This window comes from Zonotrichia albicollis, chromosome 5 (genome assembly GCF_047830755.1).
Source record: "Zonotrichia albicollis isolate bZonAlb1 chromosome 5, bZonAlb1.hap1, whole genome shotgun sequence".
In the NCBI taxonomy this organism is placed as follows: domain Eukaryota; kingdom Metazoa; phylum Chordata; class Aves; order Passeriformes; family Passerellidae; genus Zonotrichia; species Zonotrichia albicollis.
This window is the reverse complement of record NC_133823.1, coordinates 32,507,088-32,529,915: the sequence shown is the minus strand read 5'-3', so window position 1 is coordinate 32,529,915 and position 22,828 is coordinate 32,507,088. Positions and strand designations below refer to the sequence as shown.

The following is a 22,828-nucleotide window of genomic DNA, read 5'->3' as shown; positions in this document are numbered from 1 at the left end:
GTTTGGATGTGAAATTTAATATTCCTTCCTTGTGCATGCAGGATTTTGCTAAGCAAACAACAGGTATGCTGTTTTAAACAGTAATTTTTCCATCTGAGAAAGGAGACTTTGATGCAGACTTTGTTCTGCATCTACATCATAGCAAACCTCGCTGTTGTAAGTACAGGCAGTACTATCCATCAGTCAGGACCAAGTTTCCTGTGAGTTGTGTGTAACTCTTACAAGTGAGTGCTGTAGCCTGACTTAACATCATCGAGCTTTTATGTGAGTCATACAGCTGTCAGGAGGCTGAAACGCACTGCAGCTTATTCCAAGACCTAAGCTAACAACCTTTACCAAAGCAAATATTTACAGCCTTAACAGACTGCAGGATAAAAAGATCTAATGGTATTTATTTATGCCACACATGCATCTTTCTCTCTGGTAGGCACTGTGAGTTCACCAATTCCTGTAGCTTAATGTTTCTTTAATGTTTCTTTAAATAAACTCACTGCGATCTCGCTTACTGAAACAAAAAAAAGTGAGGGTTTATATATAACCAGCTTCCTACTGCCGCCTCCTGCGCCGCTGGCGTTGCGGGCCCTCTCCCATGCAGAGCGCTGTAAGCGGATGTTGCATAATGTGATTATGGGCTGCTCTGAACTTGTGGCATGTTACACACGGCTGCCTCCGCTCTTTCACTGAACACAAGCTGTGATGCTGTTTCCATATTCCTGGCAGCTGCCAATTGCTAAAGCAGAAGATTAGGGAATTGGGCCTTTTTTTTTCATTTGTACTGAAAACTTGTATTGCTTCCTCTCTCTTATGCTTTAGAGATGATTACATTTCAGGTCGTCTCTTCCTCTGTGTGATCCCAATACACCGCCCTAACCCATATTCCAGGAATTTGCACGTATATGTAAGCAGGATTTTAAAAAAAAATCAGCCTCCAAAGCATATCCATGCGATCTATCTACCGCTGAGGGAACATGGCGGTGAGCTCCCGACGTGTGTCCAGCACCAGCCGTATTCGCCACCCGGGGTGAACTGCGCCCCTTGCCGTGCCCCGTCGCTGCCCCCGTTCGCCGCTGTGGCGGCGGTGCCAGAGCCGGGGCTGCCGGCGGCCCCCGCCCCTCAGAGCCCCTCACGCTCCCTGGCGGCCGGCGCGCGGGGCCGGGGCTGCGCAGGCGCGGGGGCGCGCGGGATGCGGGCGGCGGGAGCGCATGGCAGGTGGCGGGAAGCGGAGGCCGCGCGGCGCGGCGGGAGCGGCCGGAGAGCAGGTGGGGCGGCGGGACGCGGGCCTGCACTGCGCGGGTGCCTTGGGATGCGTGTCGGCCCTCTGTCTCCTTGCCCCGCGTTCTGTTTTGCTCGGTGGCTTTGGGGACAGAGTCAGGGCCCCGCGTTCTCCTGCGCGGCAGCCGCTCCTCGGCGCGGGGACCGCCGGGCCCGCCGGCCGCCGCATCATCCCGGCGGGACCGCGCCGCGAGCGGCGACACACGCCGCGACCCGGCTTGCCTGGCAGCGGCCCTGTTTCGGAAATGCTCTCTTTAGCAACAGGCTTGCTTTCTTGTTCTAGTTGATTTATTTATTTTTTTATGTTCTTTCAAATGGGGGTAGCGATTCCTACCAGTTCGTGGAGACTTGTATGGGAATGCGGTGATTGAGGCTGCTGCCCCAGTAAAGTGTGCCCGTGGATCGTTTCCTAGCCTGCTTCAGCTCACGTTACGTAATTTTTAAAAGCAACTTCACCTCTCAGCTGCTTCTAAAGTGCTGCCCTGGAAACTGCAGTAGTCGTGATGTTGCACAGCACAGTAGTTGAAATAGTAGAGACCAGAGGAGTTTAGCTGTATTATTTAGACAAAATTGTATTCCTACTTTGAACTGTCTTTAAAACACACAAACATATTGTATGCTGCCCACAGTGTGATTAGAAATGGTCATTTTAGAGCAATGAAAAATTAGATTAAACTGTAGGATTGCCTGGCCCTTTGCTTAATTAACTAACAGAAGTGCTTCTGTTGATTATATTGACCCATTAATATCAGAGTAGCAGTTTGCTGCTGCAGACATGTTTAGTGCATTTGTCAGACTGCACTTTTAATGGATTCTGTCCAAAACAGATGTTTTACGCTGTATATATACTGCTTTAACTAATGAACACGTCCTAATGGATCTAATCCTTGTTCTTCCATTAAAATAAAAGTTTTGTAGACTCCTTTGGTAGAGCTGAGAGAAAACAACTAAATTAACTTTTGGGTTGGATTTTTTTTTCAATCTACAGAGTGAAAAAAATGGAGCTGTCAAGAAGAGAAGATCAAACCAGGCAGATATTCCTGATAGTCTTTACCAAGAAGCAGAAACATGCTATCAGCTTAGACTGCCTGAGGACTTCTACCAGTTTTGGAAGTTTTGTGAGGAGCTAGATCCTGAGAAACCAAGTGGTGAGGTTTTAAATTTTGCCTCTTCTAACTTTCACTCCTGAAAGCAGGCAAACAGGAGTTGGTCAGATGCATTTCAGTGAACCTGCAGCTTCTCACTTGAGATGGAGGATATCTACGTGAGTGTGAACTAAAACTGGCTATAATCACCAAGATGTACACTTCAAGCTTTCTAAAATGTAACTACTGAAGTTGTGCCATGCAAAGGGACTAAGTGTGGCCTCAATCTGCCTTTCTCACAGGTGCATTTAAAATGTGTAGTATGGAGCTCAAGTTTCCTCATGTATCATGGCTTAATCCCAGTCAACAACTAAGCACCACACAGGCACTTGCTCACTCCCCCTTGGTGAGAGAGAATTGAAAGGGTGAAGGTGAGAAAACATGTGGGTTGAGCTGAAGACAGTTTAATAGGGAAAGCAAAAGCCACAAGCAAAGCAAAACAAGGAATTAATTCACCACCTCCCATGTGCAGGCAGGTGTTCAGCCATCTCCAAGAAAGCAGGTCTTTGTCATGCTGAGCATGATGCCATATGCTGTGGATTATCCCTTTGGTCACTTGGGATCAGCTGTCCCAGGTGCATCCTGTCTCAGCTCCTTGTACAGCCACAGCCTCCTTGCTGCTGGGATGAGAGGTTGAAAAGACTCAGTGTAAGCACTACTAAATCTGGGTTTCAACCTCTCAAGTTTATTACATAACAGAATGTGGCATCCCTCTGTGCTTTAGAAATGACAGTGTCTTTCAGAGTCAGAATGGTTTGGGTTGGAAGGGACCTTTAAAGGTGATCTAGTCAAACTCTCTGCCCTGAGCAGGGACATCTTCCACAGAGCCAGGTGCTCAGAACTGGGTCCAGCCCAGCCTTAAATGTTTTTAGGTCATCCACTGTGTCTCTGGGTAACCTTGTCCAGTGTTTCACCACCTGCATCATAATGCCTTTTTTTTTTTTTTGTATTTAGCCTGATTCTACCCTGTTGTAGTTAAGAGCCATTACCCCTTGTTCTCTTGCTACAGGCCCTGCTAAAATGTTTATCCTTACCTTCAATACCTAAAGTACTGAAAGGCTGCAGTAAAGTCCCTGGAGCCTTTTGGTCTCCAAAATGAACAATCAAAGCCCTCTCAGCCCATCTCTATAGGAGAGGTGCTCTAGGCCTCTTACCATCTTCATGACTCTGTTCTGGACCCACTCCAGCTGGTCCCTGACCTTGGTGTGCTGACAGCCCTGGAGCTGGATGCAGCCCTGCAGGTGGAGTCAGAGCAGAGCAGAGGGGCAGAATCCCTCCCTGGCCCTGCTGCCCACCCTGCTTTGGATGCAGCCCAGGACATGTTTGGCCCTCAGGGCTCGGGGTGCCCATGGCCAGGTCATGTCCAGCCTCTCACCCACCAGCACCCCAAAGCCCTTCTGGGCAGGGCTGCTCTCCATCTGTTCATGCCCAGCCTGTGTTGACACCAGGGGTTGCCCCAACCCAGGTGCTCAACCTTCCAAGACCACTTGGTCTTGTTCAACCTGAAGAGATTCCCATGGGCCCAATTCTTGAGGTTGTCCACGTCCCTTGGGATGGCATCCCATCCTTCAGGAGTGTCATCTGCACCCCTCAGCTTGGTCATCTGCCAAGTTGCTGAAGTTTGCTGATCCAGTCTTGTGTAATTGATAAAGATGAATATTAAACAATACTGGTTCCAGTTCAGAGCCCTGAGGGAGACCACTCGTGACCAATCTGCATCCTGACATTGGACTGTGGCTGGATGGCTACTTTTTATTAGAATTGTAGTAACTCTTGAATGAAAACTATCTGGACAAAAAATTCTTAGCTTTCCTTGTCTAGTGAGTAGTGTTTGACTGAATTTATGGGAACTTTCAGTACCTGAGCAACACCAGAACTTCCCGGTCTAGATGTGCACGTGATTCTTGGTTTGCTTTTCAGATGCACTTGTGTCAAGTGTTGGACTTAAGCTGGTTGGACCATATGATATCCTTGCTGGAAAACACAAAAAAGCAAAATCAACAGATGTGAACTTCAATCTTCATTGGAGATTCTTCTATGATCCCCCAGAATTTCAGACTATACTTGTTGGGGATAGCAGAACACAGTATCACATGGGATATTTCAGGTATTTTATTTCCTGTGTGCCCTTGTTCCACTACAACTATGCATAGCTTTTGTTCTCTTTTTCCATGAAACAGAACTTGTGTGCTATCACCAAGCAAGAGTCTTTCTTTTTTGTAGTAAGACATTAATACGTGGCTTTATCTTTTTAATAAAAAAGTTTGCAATAACAGGAGTTGAAGACTAGATTTAAATATTTATTAATCTACCTCCTCCAGCCATCCAAAGCACCTTCACTCACTAATCTTTAACTTTTGCTGTGTTGCTAAGAAAAAAATCAAGTTACCAAAAGGAAATGTGTGGATGCAAGTTCTTTTCAAGGCTTGCTGTAAGATTTTAGAGCTTTAGATCTAAGGGCATTTCTTGGTGGGGTTTTGAAGGAGATGGCAGCATGGTGAGGAGGCAAATTTAGTTTTACTTTGAAATAGGAGAAATGGACACAGCTTGACTATTTTGTGTGTGCTTTTTCATCAATAGGGATGTGCCAGATGAGCTGCCAGTGTGGGTTGGTGCAAATGAAGCAAAGAAGGGTTGTGTGATTTCACAAGCTGGTGATAATGTCTTTGCTGCAGTCAAGTAAGGTTCATATTTACTTTTATTTACAAAGAGCAGAATAGAGAGAAATTGTTAATTGGGAGGTGGGATGTGGAATAACAAAGCTAACTTATTATATGGTTTTCTTAAGAAACCCTCACTTATTTTCTGCCGCTGTTGGCAAGTTTTAAGATTCTCTCTAAAGCCTTTGTAGGCTTTTTAACAATGTTTTCCTTTCAAAACTAAAATAAATAAGTGTTAATTATGTCATTTCTTAAATATATTGGCTGAGACATCCAGTGGACATTTTTTTGCAATTTAGAGGCTGTGTTAAAATTGTTTTGTAAGTAGAGAAAGGGCATCTCAAATAATGGTGAAGGAAATCTGAGTATCATAGTAGATAATAGCATCTGTCTCTTGTTCTTGTCTAAATAAAAATACATTATTTTTGTATATAATCAATATCTACAAGAAGTACTATTTCTGCCCTGTGGCAGGATAACACTGATGTGGATCTGTAGTTCAGTCTGATTCAAGGAACTTTACATGTTCCTGTGTCAGGAAGGTAAACAGCTGACCTCATCCCTGCTGGTTAAAAATGGAAAGCTCTCTAAGAACAGGCACGTGTCATCAGTGAAAGCAGACTGAAGAATGCTTCTGTGAAAGAACCCTTGTGCACTGCAGAGTTAAACGAGGACATGTGTTTTGAAAGTACCATGGGGAAGCTCATAAATATGTATTTATGTGCATGACTTGGATGACAAATGGTGTATATAGCACAGAAAGAGCAAACTGAATTCTTAAGATAGAAAGATGAACAGTTACTGAGGCTAGAGATCCTTGAGCACCTGCAGATTGCATAAGCTAGATTGTAATGCAGGTACAGATGAGAAAAGCCCAAGTACTGGATATGCCAAACTATTTTCTGGCCTCTTCTTAAGAGGCTTGCATTTTCAGTTCTCTGTGTGATTAAACACAGGACTGCTAATCTTTGTTGTTAAGATCTAGAGGTTTAACATTTAAAAGGCTATTAATTTTTTTTTTGTTTTCTTGACATGTTTCATCTATTTTCAGATTATTTTTGTCAAAAAAACTCAAGGAAGTGGCTGATAAAAAGAAAAATGCTGTTTTGAGAGACATAGATGAAAAGCTAACAAGAACAGCAAAAGAACTGGGTTATTCTCTGGAACAAAAAACCCTGAAGATGAAACAGAGAGATAAGAAAGTATGACTTTCCTCATCTACTGGAGAGAACTAAGTTCTGTTAAATTTTTTTTCGTTTACTTCCTGTTTGTGTTTTTCCATCCTTCTAGTCAGTAAGGATGCTACGTTAGGAATTTCCCAAGGTAATCAGCTCTCTATAAAGCTTCAAAAGAGGGAAGATTACTCCAAATGTGTTCCTAACAATAGGATTTAATAAAAACACTTTAATCATAGCTTGGCATTCAATTGAAAATGAAACAAGAACAAACCACCACCAAAAACAACTCAGTTAGCACAGTAGTCAAGAAACTGGAACAAATAGAGGCCATGGAGAAAACTGCTTTAAATGGAAGATTGTTCTAAATAGTTGGGTTGGATCTGTTAAAAGCGGGACCATTAAAGACGATATAGATGATAATAACAGAGATTCTGTTAAAAATAATTACGGTAGGGGACTAAGCAAATGCAGTACAGTGCAACACAAGTGACTGCAAGGGTTCCTAGAATTCAGAATTTCACTGAAATGGCATTTCCAGTTATTTCAAACTTCAGTACTTGAAATTAACTGCAATATAATTTGAAACTAAGTTGACGTCCTGGAGCCAGGACACCATGTTAGGTGTGACCACCAGCAGTCAGATGTTAGTGTTTAATGAGGTGAGTTGCTTTTAGGGCACAGTACTGTCTCATGGTGCTATGTTCCATTTTCTGTCTCTCTGTTCAGGTGGTGACCAAAGCATTTCATGGAGCAGGCCTAGTCGTTCCTGTAGACAAAAATGATGTTGGATACAGAGAACTTCCTGAAACAAATGGTAAACATGTTGTTTACTGTATCCCTCTGCTTTTTGAAAGTAAACAACCCTCAGTAAAAAACCAACTGCGTTCATGTTTTCTACTTAAAAAATTTGACTGATCGAAGTAAAATGTAGAAGTCCTAACCATTGCTCTTGACCTCAAAGTATTGTCATTAAAGGAACCAGATGAGACTCAATGAAAAATGCTAAATCTGTGAAAATACCTCAAGTAGTAGTTTAGATGATCGTTTCTTTTGTGTTGTCAAAGCTATGCTGGAAGTAGATCAAAAAGCTGATCTACATTCAGGGATGTGTGGGCTTATCTCTTATCCACCACCTTCTTCCAGTGTCATTTTAAGCAGAATCAGTTCCTTGATGAGATTTCATCACACAAGTACTTGTCTCCCTTTGTGAGGAACTGAGAGGGATGGCATGGGGCAAGAATGAGCTTCCAAGGAAAGGGGGAAGCTTCACCAGCAGTTCAGGGTGTGCCCACTTACCTTATGTGTGAGTATGGCACATGGGTATAGTGCCACGGAATACTTCTGTGCAATATTAAATTTATTTACTTTATTAAATTTATTTACTTAAACATCTAAATATCTGCTTTTGTTTTTTTGCAGCTAATCTTAAAAAAATTTGCAAGGCCATTGTTGATGCTCCAACTGATGAGGAGAGAGTGAAGGCCTTTGCACCCATTCAGGAAATGCTGACCTTTGTTCAGTTTGCTAATGATGAATGTGATTATGGAATGGGGTATGAGCTGGGCATGGACCTGTTTTGCTATGGATCACATGTGAGTAAATTAATGCATAATTTTATACATGGCCTAGAAGTTGTTCTGCTGTAGATTAATTATCCCTGGGAAACTAGAGGTCTGCAAGAATGTTCTTAATTCATGAAGACTGTTAAAAGTCACACAACATCATTCCACGTTGAATCTAAAATTGTGTGTGTGAAGGCCCAATCCTGCAGTCCACAAGTGGAGTGTGAAGTGCCTGATTCAAGGACACTGAACAGCTGGAGTCCCTTGTCCCCAGCTACTTGTATAGGCACCCATATTCAGGCTGATCAGGGAACAGCCTGGTGCTGTAGTAAGCCCAGCTGGAAGAATGTGAACCCAGGTGAGCTGCCTGTACTGCACAGGGCACCTCCCACCTGGAGCCTCCTCCCCAGTTCTGTGCTAACAGGGAATGTTGTCAGTGAGGGCATTGAATGAATAGCAGTTACTGCACATAAAAATTATGCTTAATGATTTTTGTGCTGTATTAGCTACTGGCCTGCTGATGAAAAGGGTTATGGCTGGAATTAGTCAATGGCTAGAAAATTAACACATGAAGTTTCAACATCTACCTAATATGAATGGATCATCATAGAAACCCCTGCAAAACACCTGCTCCTAGCAAAACTATTATTGGCTAAGTGGTGCTCCAGAGTATAGTGGGAAGGATTAAGTTTTTCGGTACTAAATGTAGACCCAAAAGAGCTGTGCTGTCTACTGGTTAAAATACTTAGCCATTGAAATGTATCAAAACTGACTGCTCTTGCCATACACTGTTAAATTAGTAATGTGTTTCTTAGACTTAATGCCCTGCTCTCTTAAGTTCCATACAGCATCTGAAAATGTGTGGTATTTTTCTTCAAAATCCTGCTCATTTAGAGCCCTTCTTTCTGACTAGGCTGTTTCAGCTGCTTACATCCTTTTTACAACTGGAAGGGCAGTGAAGGAAACTGCTCTTCCCATTTTTCTGAGTAGGTGGAGGCAAATACTCATCTTCCAAGCTTTGTGCTTCTCAGCACATGACACTAACCACTGACAAAGTCCTGCAGTGAAAAATTGTGTTTACAGTACTGTAATGTCTCTTGTCTTGTGCTGCAGCTTGGAACACCTGTAACTTTGCAACTGGTTTCTAGAATTAGAAACCTTCATCTTCTAGTTTGGTAAATAGAAGAAACAGTGGCTTCACACATAAGTTTTGCTCAGTTAAGTCCCTGCCTTTCTTGGAGCTCCTACTTGGAACTGTTTTCCAGTTCTGACTGGAGCCTTCCTGGCCATTTGCTTACAGAGCCAGAGAAACACTGACACTTTATCTGCAGCCCAAGACGTAGAAAAGAACTTGAATCGTCCCCTTTGTTTGAGAGATACAATGGACTTACATGTACAATAATGATTGCAGATGCTAAATATGCTCTGATATTTATACATTTCAAGTTCTTAAATGGTTACTGTAAGTACCACTGTAATCCTCAAACTGCGGGGTGGGATGAGACATGGGACTGTGACAGGATAGAGGACTTCGCCTGCAGGCTCCAGTTTGGGATGCTGTGGTGAGCGGGATCATCATCTGCTCGATTTCTCTCTCCCTGCGGCAGCCCGGGCACCCCGCCTGCCCTTCCTGAGGCTCTCCCGGGTGTAGCATGAGGGAGGATGTGCTCAGGCATTTTGGGAGGGGTTGAAGGGCGCGGTGTGAATGGAGCAGAGCCAGGAGTGCTCCCGGAATTAACCAAGCCACTGAGGCCGAGGGCGGCTCTTGTTTTCGCTTCTCCCCTGCAGTACTTCCACAAGACGGTGGGCCAGCTGCTGCCCCTTGCTTACACCCTGCTGAAGAGGAGCCTCTTTGCCGAAATCATGGAGCAGCACCTGGGCAGCCGGCGGGAGGAGGACCTGGATCAGCTGGAGCCCTGAGCCGGGCGCGGGGGCTGCAGCTGGGGGTGGCCCTGTGCGCCCGGGGTCGGGCTTGTCCGTGTGTCTGTGGGGCTTTTTGTACTCGGTGGCGGTATTCCCTCGCTCAGTAAAGGTTTTCTAAGGAACACGCTGCTTCCCGCTGCTGGCTGCACGGTGGGCCCGGGACGGGAGCGGGGCTCAGGAGCTGCCCGCGGGCGGGGCTGTGGGACCGACACGCCTGCAGGCCCCGGGAGCCAGGCACGGGCCGGGGCTGCTGCTCAGAGCACGGCGCTGGTGACCCAGGGCACGGCGGGGCCGCTGGGCCTCGGTCAGCACCCCCCGTGCCATATGCGAACCGATCCCCGCGGCCCTGCTCCAGGGGATGGTTCTGCCCCTCTCCGTTTCTGCAGTTGTGTCCTACCCCTCAGGTACAGCATTCTCCTACTGTAGCATTCCCTTCTGTGGCAAAGCACTGTCCCTGCTCCTGCGTTGCTGGGGCTCGTTCAAGTGGGACAAAACTGATGGGATGAAGGAAATACTAACTGACATTACATGAGAAACTAGGAATTCCACTGCAGTTGCTACCTTGCTAGTAAGAAGCCATCTCCAAGTGATTTTGTACAAGGTGCAAATTAATTGCTTTCAAGGTCCTTAGTCCCCAGCTGTGTTCTTGTTACTGCATTTGGAGGTTTATTCTCTGACAATTGATTAAAGTAACAGTACAGAAACAATGGAAAATAACATTTGCTCTTACTCAACAGCCCTGCCACCATCCAGTGACTTGACTTCCATTGTAGCAATTCACATCAGTACTAATGACAGCAATACTAATTACTACTGATAAAGATTATAGGCCAGTAGCACCATGCTAAAATCTAAGTCATTCCTAGTCTTTTAAGCAAAGGATTGTCAGTTATATGTTACTTAATGGTAGAAGGGAGCAGCAGAGATAAAATATAGGTTAGAGTGCTGCAAAAGTATTGTGAGTTTCAAATGCACAAGGAAATCACATGCCACAGCTACCAGTGTAAATTTGACAACTTCACCCCTTTCATTTAGCATATTAATGTCAAGCACAGACTTACACTCATTCATAGGCCTAGAGGTTTTTTTAATATATAAAAAACAGGTACTTTCCATCTCAGTCTCATTTTTGTTTCAAGTACAGGAGCCCTAAATATCAAGGCCTTGTAAATCACACAAGCACTAAAACAGTAGAATCATGGAAAGGTTTGAGTTGGAGAGGACCTTAAAAATTCAACTTTTTAACTGTTACTTAAATATGAACTTAGATCTGCAAAAATGAGGAGCTGAGACTGGACATCCATATTCATGTATTAACCCCTGATGGAGAAGGGGTTAATACATGAATAATGTAATGTGAATAATAGGCCCTGATGGAGAAATCTGTTACAGCAGCTCCAACACGACTGATGTGCTGTGTAATAAACTGGGACAGACTGTTTAGACAGACTCCTAAAACAAGGAGTAATGGTTTTAACTAAAAAAGATTCAAACTAGCCAGAGGGAATGCATGGTTTATTATGAGAAGGGTGAAATATTGAAATGGTTGCCCAGAGGGGTGGTACCTGTCCCTCCCTCCAAGTGTTCAGTGGCTGGGCCTCTGAGCAATGTGTCTCATGGAAGGAGTCCCTGCCCCTGACAGGAGATGATCTCTAAGGTCCCTTCCAGCCCAGGCCATTCTGTCATGTACATCAGCAGCAGCTGGTTTTCAGACAATAAAAGGATCATCCACTTTTAACTTTAAATAAAAAAGATTTTGTTTTAATTCTATAATTTTAATTCTATAATTAGCTACGCAATGCAAATACCGCATCTCCTACACTCTATTCTTTTTGACAAATCTTCTTACTGGTTTTGTATGTAAAATTCCTAGCTGTTAATTTTCTCAGGGAAAATAAATGCAAAAATCAAGACAAATCTTGTTTGTGAAAAGAGTGAGAAAGTATGACAAAACAATAAATGGTCATATAGAAGTTTTTAATGCTTGATTAAATCATCACAGTAATGAGAATTTTTACTGTAATGATATGCAGTTCTACCACACTTATAAATAAAAACATTAAGATCAATATTAAATACAGCTCTAGGCAACATCACAGATTAACAAAGAATGCATTCTTCATGAACCAGTATCTGAATGATTTAAAAAATAAAAAAATGCTGACACTTTCCCCCTCCCATCCACCACCTTTTTTTTTTTAATTAGTAACTTGAGTAAGGCGCTGCAAGTTTCACGTTAGAAATTTTTTGTTGCACAGCACAGGCACACATACTTCATTAACAGAACCTCTACTGCATGTTTACCAGAAGACATTTTAAATGTCAACAGGGAAAGCTTAGCAGGTTAAGAGTAAACAGAGATGCACAATTTATGTGCAGCTCTGGGGATCCACACAGAAATGAAACACAGCAGGAGTGTGAACTGTATTTTAAGTGAGACAGCAGTCTCTAGAATTAGGTGCAGGTTAATACAGTACACACAGCAATGTTTTACACAGTAACACCAAACAGGGCAGAGATTTCAAACTAATTTAAAGTGATTTTTGTATGTGTAGTGAGTTTGTATTCTTCCACTATAGAGAAAGAAATCAGACAACAGAAATCAGTGTCACAGACAACTTCCAGAGCTGCCTTCTGTAAATGGGCCTAATCCTGCGCTTTGTGAAGCTTCCTCTTCTTCAGGTTTATGTAATGTACCAGAGCAAATTTTTAACAACTAGCACTGACTTCACATGGAAGAGTACAGGTTGTTGTTGCCATGCTCCCATTTTTATGTAGCCCAATTCCCTGTTTCATTTCCAAACCTGTTTTTAATACAGGGCCTGATCACTGTGATCCCCCCGCAAATTCCACTTTCTTCAGGTTCCAGTTGCTGCTGGAACTGAGATGATAAAATGTAGATGGCAGTTTTTTACTAAGAAAAATAAGTTCAAATTCAACAGTGCACTTACTTAGGCACAGCCATTTTTGTGCAGCTCAGCCAAAAGTTCCAGAATTTTGGTTCATTTTGTTATTATACTTAAGATAAAATCATACTGACTACTTCATGAATAAAGATGTTTGAGGTAACTGTGATGAATGCCTTAGAGAGATTTAAAATTATGTTAGACTTTTAGTGTTTATATTCTTGCCATTTTTGCAGTCTGGTGAGCATAATAGTTAAAAGAAAGAAATTTTATCCAACCTCATATTACAAAACATGATTTTTGTCAGCCAGATTTAATTTTCTTCCTTCCTAATTTAGGCTTATAGCATATTGTCATTCTTCCTCTGCATGCAGTTCTAGTGATGGTCTGATAAAATGAATAGGAAACAAAGCAATGTACTGTGAAGTTAGGGGTCTGTCAGTTCACCTCTGAGTGAGTGTGTGTGTGTGTGTGTGTGTGTGTGTGTGTTGCTGCTGAATTTTAAAGTCCTGCCAAAGTTTCAAGTACTGGATTCAATTCTGCCCTGCTGCTCAGGTGTGAGTACATATAATTTACACCTTTATATACTTGGGAGAAAAGAAGAGTCAAAAGCAATTTAATAGTTGCTTTCTCCTATTACTTTTAAAACCCTGCAGGTTTGTGTTTTTTTTTTAAATAAAGCCCTACTATTACTGTTCCAGTTATCTGCCAGTAAAGAAAAAAGGAAATCCAAGGTAACGGCAGTGAGAGTTACATTTGAAAATGATCTTGCATGTATGTTGGATCATAAAGAAGCCATTTTCTTGAAACCCTTCATCTAGTTGTAAACATTTGCTAATCCTCCATTACTTGCAGAGGATTATGAATTATTCTATAAAATCACATTAAAAAGGTAATTAGTTATGTGAGATATTAACTGATTCATATTTAATAGATTTTTTAAATCCATACAAATATAAATAAAGAATGGTAAAACTTCAAGAAAAATAATATACATTTAGTGCAAATTATGAGTTACATTTCTTCCTACCATGTCAGCAGTGGAACGTCTTTTGTGGAGAAGAAAAAATAAAAATGACCATTCTCAAATTTTACAGGGGGGGAAAAGATCTCCAGTGTTGAAGCATGCATTTTTTTACCAGATACACGTATACAGAGAATTGTTCCAGCTCTTAAACTAGTAGAATAGCAGTATTTTTCCTTATACTGCACAATATTGGTATATATCATAGTGTGTTCAATAATACAAAAATTGCATAAGACCAGGTCACATTATTGATATTTTCTGCAGCAAAACCAGTATTTTTCTTTAAAATACTGGTTTTACCCGGTTTTAGCTTTCTCATATCATGACAGCACACGGGTTGAAAGAAGTCTTGTGTGGTTCTTGGAAATTATTACCTGTTCAACCTGGTTTTGTTGCAGTGCATCTGCACCGCCCCAAGCATTTTGTGATGTACGAACTTACACATTTAATGGCACAAGAAAAACCTCCCTTCTTGTGATCACACCTCAGTAACTCACAGTACATCTCAATATGAGAAACAACTGCTTCAAAAGGGCACACCAATTTTAAAGAGGCTTTGTTACGGCTCAGGAGAGAGAGAGAAATAAAGCTCTTCTGGAATGTAGAAAGGTGACGAGTAATAGTTAATACGTTTCATGAGTTAACACAACAGTTTTCAATGGTAAAAAGGGCAAGACCTTTCAGTCTCCACAAGATGGCTCAATTCAGAATGATCCCTCCAGAAACAGGGATTAATAACACATCTCTTCAATGCTGAAGTACCAGGCTGGGCTGGAGAACGGCACCGCTTTGCACGGCTCCCCCACTGCACTATCATGGCAGACCTGATGTCTCGGGACGCATCCAGTGCAGGACAGCAGCTCTCCCTTCCCACACTCCCATCAGCTCCCCCAGACTGACTCCTGATTGCCAGCAGCACTGTTATGTAAAAACCCAGCTCGTCTCTGATTTTAGAAGTTTCCCCAGACTAAAGTGTTGTGCTATTCAACAAATGAACCTCCTCTTCCGTTTCCTCTCTCTCCTCAGCTATGGGTTTCAGTTGAACATTATGGAGGCGGGGTCTTGGTTTGCCGTCTGGGCCATATGACGGAGGATATCTTTTTTTGTTATAATGCCAAGGAGGCGCCTGAAAAGGATAAATGGAAGACTGATATTAATCCAAGCAGGAAAATAATGAAGTAGAACAAATCTGTAGCCAAGTCCTTTTTGTTGACAGGAATAGAGCAAAAGTAAACAGCCTGATTTTCTTATTTAAACAGAAACATTTTATTTATCAAAATGTTGAGGAACCACCAGTTTGATAAAACACAGCAATGCTGAGACGCTGTATCAAATGGTCTCTGACAGCTGTAGTCCGTTTTAATGAAATACAAGTCATACAAGTAGAGCCCATTACAATTTTTATTTAACTTTTTGTTTCTACAAAAATCAAATTTTCATTAGCATATGCCAACAAAAAAGTAACAAAGAGGGACAAAGAAAAGAGAGGTATGAAAAAGAAATGACAGTGATCCCACTTCATAAGAGAGGCATGTTCCAACCTAGCCATCACAAGTGATGTACTGCTTGATGGCCCCAAATCAAACTCCCCTCCTATTTTAAACTAGAAGGATCCTTCCAGTCTGACACACTGGCTCAGATTGAATGTATTCATAGGAGCACACTGTACTGGCCATGAAACTTTTGTAAAATAAACAGCAGTTAATTAGTTTTTGGAGTTCATGGCATAAGAAAAAAACAAACTGTGAATAATAAGATTTTCATTTTCCAATTTAGATACTGTGCTCTTATGACAGGGTCTTTTAAAACTATAACTGCTAAACATCAAATAGAGTGAGACTGTCCAAAAGGATAATACCACAAGAGAAGCAAAGAGCAGAATGGATGAGCTGCTGCCCTTGTTATTCTGGTTAGTACATTTCAATTTGTCTTATTAAAGGACGCATGAAATACTTGTGAAATATTAGCATAAAATGAGAACATAATTAGCATGTTTTGCACATAAGCAGCTAAACATGGTGGGTATGTTTAGTAGACATGGAACTAACAACCCATGTCTAAATTAAGACTAAGTGTACCACCTATCTAAGGGGTTAGTTCACAACATCATGGTTAAAATCATATCTAGATTGTGAAGTCAACAGACTACATAGTAGCAGGCCACTTGGTGGCTGGTATCACTGCACATTTTGTAAAGGATTACACTCACTGTAGGTAACAGTGGCAGAATCACAGACTTTACATAAAATCACAGGACTTTGCTAAAAAATATTTTTAAAAATTCATGTTAATAAAGGGAAGATCTAATGATGTATGCTTATCTCTTCTTCTTAAAAGATGTGATACTTTGCTATTTAACAGCTACTTAAAGCTGCCCAAATCAGAAAAAGAAATTGGCATATATGAAAATCTTAATTTGCATTAGGCAGGGAAAAAGTATTTCTAGCTGCGTGCCTTCCCACCTGGGGAATTCAAGAGATCAACCAGCTGGATGGATGTGACCTCATCAACACAAGTATCAGAAAGTTTACTGTTTACTTTCCTTTAATGTTGTGACTAACGGTATGTTCACATTTACAGCTTCTTTTCTACAAAAGGAGTTTGCACATGTTGTTTTATGTTTAATACAAATTTTGAGCATAAGAAGATTTCATGCTTCAGCCGATACCATAAAAGCCCTGAACAGTTCACAAGTTTCATGCTTCCTGACTTCTAATGTGTCTAATTATGAGATCTGATATATCTAATCACCAAGGGTTCGACGTGCTGCTTTAGTTGCTCGAGATGCTCTAATATGTTCTTCTTTGTGATGATCCCCAAGACAATCCTGCAACAGATTATGTTATGCTAATAACTGTATGAAATCAAATGAAAAAAAATTCTAATCATAATGGAAAAGGATTAGAGCAAACTGAAAAAGAAAAAAAAAAGAAATGGTTGCAGGAAAGCTAATGAGATAATTAAATGAGAATTTATTTGACAGTCAGTACCCTTTCCCAGATTTTGCTTTTTTCTCCCAAAATGCTGAACACAATTGGCTCTACAACCACCCCAGAGCAGTATGTTTCTTGTATCAGGTACACATCAGGGTAGCAAACTTTATCCCTTCACCCTAAATTCACATATTTTGGGTTTTAAAGGTACTAAAACTAAAATTTACTTGGTATTTCCTTCGTTTAACAGTTATTTCTCCTCAGACATACAGATAATTATTGACATTTTAACAAGCCACAGCAGATGAGCAAAGTAATAACTGTGTAAAGTCATAGCAACTGAGGTTTAAAGCTGCCCTACAGAGCTGGGCTATCTGCTGGCCTTAGAAACAGACAAAGTCAGACAAATTTCTTGTTCATGACAGGACAAATGAAGAGCAACTCCCTGGAATGGATATTCTGGTACAAATTTGGAGGAGTAAGGCTCAGTCTTCTCTCTGTCATCTGCACCAATTTCTGTACAATCCAGTCTGGACTGGAATCAGTATGTTGATGCAAGGTATATTCCGTTTGCAGGAAATCTGCCAGTGGAAATATAAAGTAGTCCTTGATGTCCACAAGGGTATATTGCCATCGCTAAACACCACTAGTACTAGTATTTATGATCTGCTCTTCTTGTAATGGACAGTGTGCTTGTGGAATGTCACAAATTTGTAAACTGAAGTAGTATAAAATAAATATTAAAGCCATTCCTGCTACTTTATCATAAAATAGTTTAAAATTTATAGTAGAGCTTGACATAGTTTTGCACAATCAAGCTTTCTCTAGATGAGATTTCAGCATCAATGTCAATGCTTGAGCACTCAACTACAACAGAAACTATGAAAAATCATAGTAATTATTTTTCAGTGAAGTTCTATTGATTCCAATTTCCCTCCCCAAACAAGAATAATTGCATGCCCAGACTAACTTCTAAATGTCAGATCGTTATGTCCTTTAGAAAGGCTTCTGGAAACACTACTTGCCATTCCATACAGAGATGCATTGAAGAAAAAAAAACCAAAACAAAAAAACAGACAGGAGAACATTTAAATAAATTTGTTTTAAAATACATCTGAAAAAAAAACCCAACTTGGAAACCAACGAAATATATAAATATTCCCTGCATACAGCAGCGGTCCTTTTGCCCACAGAAAAACTAAAAGTCCCAGTCATTTCAGATTTCTTGTCCCAAGGACACTGATCAATCCTAAACATGTGAATGAGCAGACAACATTTCACTCCCTGGGTGCCTTAAAAGACATGCTAAAGGGAAAGCAAGATACTATGGTAGGAGCTTCGATGTTGCATGTCAAGTGTTTAATGCAAGAGACACAGAAAAGCAGAATGTTAAAGGAACAGCTGCACAGAAAAAGATCATGTAAAAAAAAACAAGGAGCAGTTTAGATAAGAGGCAATTACAATGAACATTTAGTTTTCATGCTGGGGGCTGATTTATTTAGTAGATAATCACAGGACAACTCCCAACAGTCTCATTTACAAACATTCTAAATCTTAAAACTATTTTCCTGAAATATTTTGAATTGTAGAAACAAAAGTTGCAGACTGAAGTTCCAGAACTAGCAGCAGTTTAGTTGTTAGTATTCCAAAAATCAAAAGCTTGCTGGTAATCCCCATCACTAGACTCCAGAAGAGATACTGACTAGATCATTTTCTGCTTTACTCTTTATGAACCCAGTATTTGTGGATGTTCAGTAACTACTGATACATTGCATGTTGCCAGAACATAGATAATAACCAGGAAATACAGGCCTTGGACTCTGCAGAGCACAAGACTAAATTTCTGCAAGACGAGTTGTGTCTCCTCCACAAGCAAGTTGCACAGACCAAGCTTGCTGAATGGCAGTAAATTTTTAACAGAACATCATAAAATGACTGAAATCATCTGCCTGCTTACTTGGAATACAAGGAAGGCATAAGAATTTCAGAGAGGTGCTACAGCACAGCACATTCTTCAGGAACAGCTGGGGTCCTCAGCTGCAATACCAAACCTACCATGGGTTCAAATACCATGATCCTGGTGAATATCCTGGTTCAAATACTCTGATCCTGGAAGTGAAAACTGCTGTATCTAAAAAAAACGCACAGCATTGCTGCCACTTTACTCACCCATTGTGTGTTACAAGGCACTGCCTCAGACCCAGCTTGCGGAAAATATCCACCACTATTTCCATTGGTGTGTGGTCTGTCACGGTGAAAGGGCTCATATCAAGGATGCTTCTGAGCTTCAAAGGTCGAGGGCTTTCTGCTGGAAGCGATGGGGTATGCTGGGCAAAACATACCCTGGAACTGCCAACAATCCCCTCCTGCTTCTTTCTAGCACTTTCTTTAAGAAAGACGGGGAAGGGGGAAAAACAGCAGAGGAAGAGGAATTTATATTCCTGGAGTAAGATGTTAACGCAGACATACAGCTCAATCAACAATACCAGGCTCTCGCATATATTTCCACAGCCACTGCTTTATCCCCAGAAAGTGGTTGTGCAAAAATCACAACAGCCTTTTTCCATTCAGCTTTAGTCATTATTCAACTAATTGTCTCACTCAATAAGTAACTTTTATTTACTATAAAGAGGTGGAAAGGCTAAGAAAGAACTACTCAGCTCCTGAAGAAACTGCCAGGGAAAAGTCAGTCTCAATTGACAGCCCCCTGAACTTTGTCCTAATACCCAAGTTAAACCTTCCTCAGTAGAACTTCAGGCCATTCCCTCAGATCTTATCACAGAGCAGAGATCAGTGCCTGCCCCTCCCCTTGCCCTCAGGAGGAAGTTGCAGACTGCAATGAGGTCTCCCCTCAGCCTCCTCCAGACTGAACAGACCAAGTGACTTCAGCCACTTCTCATATGGCTTCCCCTCAAGGCCCTTCACCATCCTTGTGGCGCTCCTTTGGATGATCTCTAATGGCTTTATAACCCTCTGATAATCTGGCACCAAAATTTGCACACAGGACTTGAGGTGAGGCTGTCCCAGAGCAGAGCAGGACAATCCCCTCCCTTGCCTGGCTGGAGATGCAGTGCCTGATGCACCCCAGGACACACCGGGCCCTCCTGGCTGCCAGGGCACAGTGACTCTTAAGACACACACAACCCAAGACTAAGCAACTTTCACTGTATAATCCCAGCAGCTGAAACGAGTCTTACCTGTGAAAGCATTTTCTAAGAAGAATATTCTGCTACTCCCCCATTTACTCAAGTAAATGCAAACTTTAACTAGTATGGTGTTGGTAATAATATCCAAGTTTTGTACATTCATATACATCCTACGTAATATAATGCCATGGTATACACAGTAGTAAAACCATAGGCAAAAATCTGACTGAAGCAAACAGTGTTCTGTTCACAAAAGATGTTTTAAAAGTTTCTGGAGACTTCTGTCCCTTTCTCAAGTGTCTTTGTTTAAGACATTTGTATATATAAGAAAGTCGTTTAAGATGCAACATGCATCACTTATTTCATGCACTAAATGTTACAGTTTTGTAACATTTTCTTACATAACAGTGTGTTTCCTCCTTTGGTTATGATAGTAGCCTCAAAATCCACAGAATTTTTCTTGCCAGTGCACAAAGCATTATCACAAGTATCACACAAGCACTAATAATATTCACACAGAAAGAGATGTTCCAAACAGATCTTGTGTGCTAATGTGCCCAGGGACTAATTTCCCATTACACAAAAAGATTGAAAAACATAAACCTAAAATAATTAATATTGCACTTATCTCTCCATAATACAACCTTGGTTGTTATAACAAAAGTAAAAAACACACTGTTAGAAAGAAATAGGATATACATTTAAAAATTACTTGGACAGTAATTCTCACAGAATACTGATGGTCAAAATGAGAATTACTCAATTTTGAAGAATGTTACTATAGCATTACTCAAGGAAATGGGGTACTATCAAAATCTCAAAAACCTAAAAAATACCAGATTAGATAATGTTTTGACCTACATGAGTATGACAACTTTTGTTTTTACAAGAGACAAAGAGATGAGTATTATCTTCATTTCAGAGCCTGCTACTGAAGATATATTACCATATAGTTAAATCAACCTGAAGTGTAAAAACATACAGAGTAAATTCTATTTTAAATATAAAATAATACAAACCTATTTAAATTGGTGTATACAATAATGCAATACTGAAAGTTAATTACCTATTGCAATAGTTAAATCTCTTCTTAGAGCAAAGCCCACAAGTCTCTGTGATTCCTTTGACATAATGACAGGAAAACCATTGTAGCTGGTTTCGTTGATCAGGGTTTCTATGTCTTCGACAGTCATGTTGTCCTGGGTGAGGACGGCTAAAGGGGGGTCGCTCCGCCGGGGCCTCATCACATCAGCAGCCAGCGTGGTGTGAGTGAATTCTTCCTTGGCGTCCAAGAAAGGATAGCCGTTCAGTCGGATGTGAGCCTCATAGATGCCTTCCCTACCAAAGGCATCTCCTACCCACTTACTGGTCATCACTGCGGCCATTAGGGGCACAATATATTCCAGCCCTCCTGTTAGCTCAAACACAATAACTACCAGGGACACTGTCATCCTTGTCACACCACCTGCAAGGAAAATGATAGCCAGTAACATCTGAGTATCAGATAATAATGATTTTACAATTTTGTGCCTTCCTGTTGAGACCCACAAACATAACTTTGACATGAAAGGTCATCTGACAAACGTCCTTCTGCGTAATACCAACAGAAGCAGACAGAGAAAATTAACAGAGAACTTCAAGAAGTGAAAAAGAGAGTTTTAGGGAAAATTCATAGAAAGGGAGGTAATAAAGGGAACTGGAAAATATGTACAGTTATTTAATGTAAGCTAGGAACAAAACTCCATACCACATCAGGGTTAAAAGTCCTGTGAAATGCAAGGAAATCCAGTGATGTAAGAATTTGAAAAAAGAATGGAACTAATGCAAAAATGTCATAGGTAGCAAACCAACAGCTATGTTGTCTAAAGGATTAGGACTTTAATGCTGCTGCTTAATCATAAAAGCTAAACAGAATTATGAGCTGATGAAAAGAAATCTCTTTCTTGGACAACAGAAGAGAGGGATTATACTTTCTTTTGTTATTATTTAAAATATTTTTTTTCAGCTAAGGTTTCTGATGCTATATCTTCATTTAATAAAATAATATGAACTGTCTTTCAATTCAATCAAGAGTGATTCAATTTGCACTATTAAAAACCAGAACAATCTCTCCAAAACCTAAATTTGTATCACTAGTTTGATTGCCCAAACATAATTTTCCTTAAAGAAAAGTTCTACTTCTTGCAGAATCTGTCCTAAGAGTTTTTAAGTTTAATTTCTAAGGCAACCAAGTTATAAATGAGGACAAGTTTAGGTCCCCAATTAAGCCTCTTTCCATGAAGCTGATTTTCAGCAATTAGATTTGATAAAAATACCTTACACACTTCTAAAACTTTTGTTTGGAAAATGAATTTCAAGAACAATTTTTTGCAATTCATGTAGATGTGGCAGCTGATCACACCACTTCCTTCTAATAATTTTAACTGTACTTGACACTGTAAATGCTCTACTTCATACATTTCAAGGAACTGATTTCTCTGACCAATGTAGTGATGGCATCTCTCGATACCAAAAAGAGAAAGCAAACACTACTAAAATTCTCCTATTTCTCATAAATTCAGATTTCACGATATTTCTCAGATCACAAGGATTTGACGGTCTTGTGCAGAGAAGTGAAAGTATTATTCTGGAGGGAAGACCCTATAAACAGGTGTTCCAAAACTGCACAAGTTTATGTTTCCTTTCATTTTTTAGTAACTATTTTGCTATATGAAGAAACCAGATACTTATTTGTTATATTTTATTTACCTAAGCATGCAGCAGCACCAACCATGGCATAAAGACCAGGTGTAATACAGTCAGCTCCAACTTCACACCACTCCTTGAAAATGAACCAGTCATGATGGTAGTAAGCCAGCTGCTCCACTGCAATTCCTACAATCCTTCCTGCTATTGCTCCAATTGCCATGCTAGGTATGAACAACCCAGATGGAACCTGCAACAAAAACAGAACTGTTGGCATGCTGCTGCTGGGAACATACCTGACACACGACTTAAAAAGTGATTTTCTGTATTTTTTTTCTGAAACAGATGCAAATACTTAAACTGTCACATTAAAACCATGGTAAGTGACCTT

At 40.8% G+C, this 22,828-nt stretch overlaps 2 protein-coding genes across 9 annotated transcripts in view; one reads left to right on the top strand and one right to left on the bottom strand.

Annotated features, from left to right (window-relative positions):
* Positions 1-1,187: 1,187 nt before the first annotated feature.
* Positions 1,188-13,233, top strand: HPF1 (histone PARylation factor 1). Its single transcript, XM_074541250.1, has 8 exons — positions 1,188-1,259; positions 2,261-2,420; positions 4,338-4,524; positions 4,998-5,096; positions 6,129-6,279; positions 6,982-7,069; positions 7,675-7,847; positions 9,606-13,233. The coding sequence occupies exons 1-8, from the start codon at positions 1,203-1,205 to the stop codon at positions 9,735-9,737; spliced, it is 1,047 nt and encodes a 348-aa protein (XP_074397351.1). The 5' UTR covers positions 1,188-1,202; the 3' UTR covers positions 9,738-13,233.
* CLCN3 (chloride voltage-gated channel 3) overlaps positions 11,699-22,828 on the bottom strand; it is a 59,077-nt gene continuing 47,947 nt past the window's right edge. For 5 of the 8 annotated variants that reach the window (XM_074541240.1, XM_074541239.1, XM_074541241.1 and 2 more), the window contains 5 exons: positions 22,501-22,687; positions 20,819-21,217; positions 18,776-18,992; positions 16,425-16,500; positions 11,699-14,799 (listed from right to left, as the gene is read on the bottom strand). In XM_074541240.1, coding sequence (XP_074397341.1) covers positions 14,641-14,799; positions 16,425-16,500; positions 18,776-18,992; positions 20,819-21,217; positions 22,501-22,687 — 1,038 coding nt within the window. In that variant the 3' untranslated portion in view covers positions 11,699-14,640. The remainder of the gene's footprint in view (positions 14,800-16,424; positions 16,501-18,775; positions 18,993-20,818; positions 21,218-22,500; positions 22,688-22,828) is intronic. The other 3 variants (XM_074541244.1, XM_074541245.1, XM_074541246.1) reach the window with 1 other exon arrangement.